The sequence below is a fragment of the Ixodes scapularis genome, unplaced genomic scaffold (genome assembly GCF_016920785.2).
Source record: "Ixodes scapularis isolate PalLabHiFi unplaced genomic scaffold, ASM1692078v2 ptg000494l_1__unscaffolded, whole genome shotgun sequence".
Taxonomy (NCBI): Eukaryota; Metazoa; Arthropoda; class Arachnida; order Ixodida; family Ixodidae; genus Ixodes; species Ixodes scapularis.
Window position 1 is genome coordinate 531,461 of NW_024609989.1, and position 7,968 is coordinate 539,428.

General features: G+C 49.4%; 1 protein-coding gene across 1 annotated transcript; it reads right to left on the bottom strand.

Annotated features, from left to right (window-relative positions):
* Positions 1 to 2,387: 2,387 nt before the first annotated feature.
* LOC121834093 (uncharacterized protein K02A2.6-like) lies at positions 2,388 to 5,707 on the bottom strand. Its single transcript, XM_042287841.1, has 2 exons — positions 4,467 to 5,707; positions 2,388 to 3,675 (listed from the first exon to the last, which is right to left on the bottom strand). Exons 1-2 carry the CDS (start codon positions 5,106 to 5,108, stop codon positions 3,505 to 3,507), a joined length of 813 nt encoding a protein of 270 aa, XP_042143775.1. The 5' UTR covers positions 5,109 to 5,707; the 3' UTR covers positions 2,388 to 3,504.
* Between the last annotated feature and the right edge of the window lie 2,261 nt (positions 5,708 to 7,968).

The following is a 7,968-nucleotide window of genomic DNA, read 5'->3' on the forward strand; positions in this document are numbered from 1 at the left end:
TACGAGCTCGGGACTCTCGCCTTTCAAATACATGAATATTAAAAGACAAGTATTTGTTTGGGTGTTGTAGTAAAAATCGTGAGGAAAACAACAACTATCATATTAACCCTTTGTTTTTCGAGACGTGTTGAGCTTGGTTAATTCCTGGGTGAATTGAGCAACGGGAACGACAGTGTACTTCTATTAGAAATGCCAGGACGTTGGTGGAGCGGTGTCATTTTCATTCTTATCACGTCAGGTCAAGGCCCAAAGTAGTCTCATAAACAAATCAAATCTAAAGATGTCACTGACAAGACTTTGAGTTTACAAAAAAACATAAAAACACAAAACCTCCCTCCCCCCCGCGCGTCTTACGTTGGCCCTCAACCTCTCAGGTGTGGGATATCTGGCCCCCACACTCAAATGAGTTTGAGACCACTGCTCTAGGGAGACAGCTTTACTGGAACCCCGCGCGACCCCCATTGACGTCACAGCGCAAGTGACTCGGAAGAAGGTGAAAGACTTGAGAGGTGCCGAAAGCCTCAGTCTTCGTCTATTTTTAAAATAAAAACTAGGACTTGCAGGCAAAAGCGGTTTTTGTTATTTACTTCCGAAAGGTCGAGACACCAACTTCCAAATTATCTAAGCAAAGCACCGCAATTGTTGCACAGCTCCTTTAAATCAAGATTTCGTTATTCCTTGCTACGAAGCGGGAGATATTGCAATCCTGTCTTGAATTGCGACACTTCGGGTCGTTGAGGAGGAAAGACCTCTCTCTACCATTTATACGCGTGTTTAAACAACGATCATACACAGTCATGAGGTGTGCAGCAAGTGTCCCCCCCACCCCCCTCTTTTTTTTTTTATCCTGGAACCCCCCCTTGGGGAATCCTCTGGATCCGCCCCTTCTCGGCGTGTTATTTTCTGCCATCAGTGTACAAGGTGATTCACGGAGAGGCCAGGCTCCTTAAATAGACCGCAAAATTCAGTTTCGCTACGACTTTGTGCAGCGTTGCCCACAGATGGTGCTTTTTTTTTTTAAACTTGGAAAGAGCGAACTTACCTGAGGAAAAAGTAAAGAAAGAAAAAGGCTTAGCTCCTATGGAAACGCAGCGACGCCACCGGTCTTCAAACAACACGGCGCCGTTTCGCACGGGAAACAAGAGATGGCGCAACGAACGCCGCCAACGAACGAGCATACGGCGCCGAGAGCCGGCGCCTTTAGCAGACAATCTTTTCGACTCAAAAGAGGCGAGCATTCCGCAGGAGGCGACAGTCGCAGAAACAAAAACAGGCGCGGTAACAACAAGGAACTGCAGTTCCTTTTCTGCTAAAGACGCCGGCTCTCGGCGTCATATACTTGTGCGTTGGCGGCCATTTTCGCTACGACCGCTTGCGCCATCTCTTGTCTCCCGTGCGAAACGGCGCCGTGTTGTTTCAAGACCGGTGGCTTCGCTGCGTTTCCATAGGAGCTAAGCCTATTTCTTTCTTTACTTTTTCCTCAGGTAAGTTCGCTCTTTGCAAATTTTACAAAAAAAAAAATAAATAAAAATGCACCACTTGTGGTCAACGCTGCGAAAGTATTACCGCGGTAGATTAAGAAACCGAATTTTCCGGTCGATTTAAAGAGCCTGGCGTCTCCTTGTACCACCCTGTAGACCGGCTCAGTTATGACACTGCCCGTAGACGTTGTTCGCGCAAGCAATTAACACCCCCCCCCCCCCCCCCCCCGCGTCCCCCGGCCCCCCGTCTCCCCCGTCGTTCGATGCGACACCGTTTTTGGGGAATGGCTACTATGGTTACTGCAGTGTATTCTACAGGGCAAAACAAGGAGACGCCAGGCTCTTTAAATCGACCGGAAAATTCGGTTTCTTAACCTATCGCGCTACGACTTTGTGCAGCGTTGCCCACAGATGGTGCATTTTTTTGTAAAGTTTGCGAAGAGCGAACTTACCTGAGGAAAAAGTAAAGAGAAAAAGGCTTAGCTCCTATGGAAACGCAGCGACGCCACCGGTCTGCAAACAACACGGCGCCGTTTCGCACGGGAGACAAGAGATGGCGCAAGCGGTCGCGACGCCAACTGCCGCCCATAGAGTTATTATAATGTACGCTAGAGGTTCAAGTGGCGCTCGTGTGCTGACGCAAATTGAAGCAGACAGCAACCAGTCCAAAATTGACTTCCGGTAATGCATTTCTATGGGAAAAAGTGAGAGCATTTTCTCTCTGCGCTTGATCATAAGAGCAAATATCCCAAATAATTCGTACGTACTAGGTAGCTTGGAACATTTCTCAGTCAGGCTGACGAAATAATTGGTCAGTTATGGCGTTTTTCTTTCAAATTCATCGCATTAAAAACGGTGCTAAAACGGCTTCGTATGTGTATTTATGTGCACTGTCTGCTACGACGCGTCCGAACGGAGACATGCTGGGTTGTGACTTGTGAACAACGTTTATTGTCAGGGACGTGATAATATAGGCAGCCGATGCTTCGGGTGCAAAACAGAAAGGGTGGTGATAAGAATGATAAGTACATTGGAGGATGATACAAAGTTTCCAAGAGTCATGACACATCTCTGATACAGCATTCCTTCCCCCTAGGGGCTATAGGGATCTACAGGCTTCCTTTCTCTGGTTGACCTTCGCAACTCTGGCGGCTGGGTGGTGCTGATGGTTGGTTCTGCAGGTGTTGTATCTTGTACTGCATCTTGTCGAGCGCCTTGCGTTGTCTTTGCCGCTGTCCCTGGTACTTTGAGTGCCAGCGGCTCTCGAAAACGGATCTGGTCAATGTGACGTCGGACTTCTCCCGACGGTGTGTCCACTGAGACCATCCTTGCTCCGGTCGTTGTAGTTACCGTCCCTGGCAACCACCTTTCTCCTTCTCCGAAGTTCCGGGCCCAAACTGGATCTCCGGGCCACAGCTTGCTACGGGGTTCCTGCAAAGGCACCAATGAAGCACCAGGATACGGCAGGCAGGCGTCTAGACGAGATCTGATCTGGTAGCCTAGCAGTCATTGTGATGGCGAAGAACCGTCAGCCAAAGGAGTTCGGCGGTACGCGAATAATATTTTAGCCAAACGCGTAGCAAGGTTACCATGCGTGACCTTTTTTAGACCATCCTTAATCGTCCTGACTGCTCTTTCTGCTAGCCCGTTGGACTGAGGGTGGTATGGAGCAGTGCGTAGATGCTCTACGTTATTTCCCGCGAGGAATCGAGAGAACGATTCTGCCGTAAATTGAGTCCCGTTGTCTGTCACGATAGTCTTCGGTATCCCAAAATGGCTGAACATTTCGCGCACAGCTGCTATTGTAGAATCGGCAGTCGAATTCTTCATGGCCACCACCTCTATCCACTTTGAGTGAGAGTCCACTGCAATTAATATCATGGCGTCCGACACCGGTCCCGCGAAATCCAGGTGTAATCGCGACCACTTTTCTCCCGTCTCCGGCCACTTCACCGGAACATATGATGGCGGCATCGGCCGTGCCTGGATACACGCACTGCAACTCCGGGAAAGATGTTCAATCTCACCATCGAGCCCTGGCTACCAAAGAAGTGTCCGCGCGACCGCCTTCATCGCCGATGCTCCTTGATGGGTCTCGTGCAGCATTTTTAGCATCGCTCCACGTGCTGTCTGTGGCACGACGACCCGGTGCCCCCAGTAGAGCAAACCCTGGGCTACGGTGAGTTCCAACTTCCTGTGAAAGAAGGGTTGCATTTGTGGGTCGTTATCCTCTAGGTGCTTTGCCCATCCGTGCAGCACATAGTCTTTCACCCTGGACAGTAGCGGGTCCTCCGAGGTTAGTGACCGCAATCGTTGTGCCGACAGAATAGTATCATCGAGTTGGTTAACTGAAAGCACATATTCTGGCAGCTCGTCCGTCTCCTTGTCAGGAACATTTATCGGTAAACGACTCAGTGCATCAGCGTTCTGGTTCTGGGGCCCCGGCTTGTATTCTATCTTGTACTGTTATGCCCCTAGCAGTAACGCCCAGCGCTGAATTCTGGCCGCCGCCATGACAGGTGTAGGTCTGTCCTCCCTCAGCAACCCTACCAAGGGCTTGTGGTCGGTAACGAGCGTGAAGTCCCGCCCCAACAGATAATCTCTAAATTTGGTTACCCCAAACACTAGGGCTAATGCTTCACGCTCAAGTTGCGAATAATTTCTTTCCGCCTTTGATAGCGTCCGGGACCTGAATCATATTGGTCTGTCCACGTGTCCGAAACTATGGGACAACACAGCCCCTACCCCATAAGGCGATGCGTCACACTCGAGACGTAAAACTTTGGACGGGTCAAAATGCGTAAGAACATCTGCCGTACATAACACCCGCTTGGCCTTTCTGAAAGCATGCTCCTCTGCTTGGTCCCATTTCCAGCGTTGATTCTTCGCTAGAAGGTTGTACAGTGGCGCCAAGAGGGTAGCCATGTTGGGCAGAAACTTGCTGTAGTAGGTCAAAAGTCCTATGAAAGAGCGGAGTTCACTTACGTTCTTCGGGCTCCTTGCTTCCATTATAGCCGCCAGGTTCTTTTCCGTAGGGTGCAGGCCGTCCTTGTTGATGCGGTGCCCGAGATAGCAGACTTCGTCCTGCCAGAAGTTACACTTCCCTCTGTGCAGCTTGACTCCGTTCTCCTTGAAACGCTGCAGCATCTGCTTGAGCACGCTCCTGTCTTCCTTTCTTCTCTCCGAGACAATGACGTCATCGAGATACGCTTGTACGCCGTGTATTCCTCGCAGCAGGCTCTCCATCTTGCGCTGGAAGATAGCGGGTGCGGAAGAAATACCGAATGGCAGCCGGTTGAAACAGAAGAGACCACGGTGCGTGTTGATGACGGTTAACTTCTTGGATTCGTCATCGAGTGGCACTTGATTGTACGCATCTCGAAGGTCCACCGTACTGTACCTGTCGCGCCCATTGAGTGCCGCGAACAGGTCGTCGATTACGGGGAGTGGATATTGCTCGGTGCAGCAGGCTGAGTTCACGGTCAACTTAAAATCGCCGCAAATTCTTATGGTCCCATCCTTTTTTAGGACAGGGACAATTGGTGTTGCCCAGTCCGCGTGAGGAACCGCAGAGATAACACCGTTTTTGACAAGTCTGTCCAGTTCATTAGACACTTTGTCACGCATGGCGTATGGCAGAGGCCTGGCCTTGAAAAACTTGGGTGCAGTTCCTTCTTTCACATATAGGCTACGTTTCCATGGATGCGACCATGGCGCATCGAATCGAGATGTGACCAGTCACGCGCCCGCGATCCTCCTTTCCCTTCCTCGTCTACCCAATCATAGGCGGTTAATCTCGATTCGATTCGCTACGATCGCATCCATGTAAACTCAGCCATAGATGCGCTGGCGGGCCTTTGAGCAAACCCAGTCCGTCACTGAACAACTCCTCGTATTCTGACAGTAGTTCTTTCAGCTCGACGTCCTGCACGGTTTCAGTTGCCGCCGTTAACTTCAAAACAGGTGTTCCAAGACAGTTCAACTTTTGTATTAAGTCGCGTCCACATAAACTTGGACCTGCGCAGTCTAGGATTGTCAGTGTCGCCGTCACCTCTTGGTCACAATACTTGACGGCAAGCGTAAGCTTACCAGCCACCTGCAGCTTCCCCAGGTAGCATGACAACTTCAGTCTCGAACGTTCCATCTTCGGCCAGCCACGGCAGTGCCTGTCATATACGTCCTTGAGATTACGCAGACCGGCGTACCTGTATCCACCTCCATGACGATGTCGGCGCCACCCCAACAATATTTCCTGCGCACAGGTGCAACCAACTGTTCGTCTGTTGAGAGATACGACTTCAAGGTCAACAGCTGCAGTGCCATGTCGCTCTCATCGCTGCTGGCTTCGTTTCCGTGTATCGCACAAGCTTTGGCTTGTTTGGCACTGTTAGCGCGAACACGACGTCGGCGCTTTTCAGCGAGGGGGATATACGTGCCAAACGAACGAAGAGCATCTGGAAATTAAGAAAGACGGCAAGAACTACGCAGTTACGCTGAATCAGTAACTACACGTGCATGTACGATCAAAATAAATTGAAGGCCACGCAATCTATTCCGATTTTAAATAAGTAAGTACCGCTTTATGCTTTCTGCTCTGAGCGAAGCTGCTTGTTGTGCGCTTAAAGGGGCACTGACACCCCAAAGGTCGTATTTATTTTTATTGTCTAAAACGATGCAAGTTGCAGTCATAAACACGCAAAAAAAGCCGCATCGCGAAAAAAAATTTTCTCGCGCGCAAGCGCGCGCCTTTTTATTTTTGGCGTTTGATTTTCCCGCTTCTCGTCTCCTCGCTTCTTTTGATCGGTGACGTCAAGAATCATAAAATTTAGAAGCTTTGTAAGCGACATCTCTATAACATTTAATTACGGCAATCCTAAAACATGTTTTTTAACGCAATTACGAACGCACTACGGCCCTTCTTTTTGAAATACCGAAAATCTGGAGTTCGTTGTGGTGCCGCCTCCTGGATTTGCATCCTCCAACGGAAAACAGGCGCACCGCTCAAAACCGGTCCGCCGCAACGCCGGCGCCCGCTCCTTTCCTCCTCGCTTTAGGTCGCCATCGCAACAGCAGGGAGTGGTGAAAGAAAGTAGACTCTCAGGGCTCCGCAATTTTTGACGTCAAGGCACCGGCGCCGATCGCGCGGGAACTTCGAATTCGGCATTTGGAAATTGTTTTTTTACTTCACAAATACTGAATTCCCAAATTTCAAATTTTGAGGGTAATGTCCCGGCATCGTTTTCAATCGTTTCGGATAAAAAAAAAAATATGATTTAGATGTGTCAGTGCCCCTTTAAAAGATCACCCGCACGCTCGAAATCTTTGAGAGCAAGTGCCCGATAAAAGCTGCCCGGCAGAGAAAACAACACGAAGAGGCACCTTTCATAGCCCATGGACTTTATTATCTACGTTTTAAATGCTTTTATCCGCTCATGTACGACGGGGTCCATTTCATATAGTGACAGGACTGGCATATTGTCAATATATAAGTGTCACCGGAATGCTGGCGAGCCTTGAACACACTCTATATTTCTTTCGATTGTAATTTTGCTTCGAATCGTCGCTTGTTTTTACACACCTGCTGCGGAACACACGTTTAGGACTGAAATGTAGCGAAGTTAAACATCGTTCACTGATGAAAAAAAATGCGCTAACTAAAGCAATTACACTTTTAGAGTGTCAATCAAGGTACATACTATTCGATGCGACCCAAATAACCAAATTGTTCCTTGTTATATTCCTGCGAAGAGACAAAATGCACGCGCGTTTTCCCATAGGAATGCACAGGAGCACCGCAAAAGTAGACTGGTTGCTGTCTGCTTCAATTTGCGTCACGGAAGTCGCATAGACACTAGCGCCAGTTGAACCTCTAGCGTACATTATAATAACTCTATGCTGCCGCCAACGAACGAGCAGACGACGTCGAGAGCCGGCCCTTTTGCAGAAAAGAAACTGCAGTTCCTTGCTATTACCGCGCCTGTCTTTTTTGTTTCTGCGACTGTCGCCGCCTGCGGAACGCGCGCCGATTTGAGTTGAGAAGATCGTCTGTTAAAAGGCCTGCTCTCGGTGCCGTATGCTTGTTCGTTGGCGGCGTTTGTTGCGCCATCTCTTGTCTCCCGTGCGAAACGGCGCCCTGTTGTCTGCAGACCCGTGGCGTCGCTGCGTTTTCACAGGAGCTAAGCCTTTTTCTTTCTTTACTTTTTACTGAGGTAAGTTCGCTCTTCGCAAATTTTACAAAAAAAAAAAATGCACCATGTTTGGGCAACGCTGCACAAAGTCGTAGCGCGATAGGTTAAGAAACCGATAGGCAACGTTACTAAAACACCTCAGTTGGGAAACTCCCACAGAGACAGCTTTGAAACATTGGCCCCAATCTGTCTCCGAGCACCGAGCTAATGACGAACACAACGCCACCATTCCTCCCGCAGCGGCCACTCGAGGAACTGCACGTTATACTGCTATTTCGGCTTTAAGAACAGATGCAGCA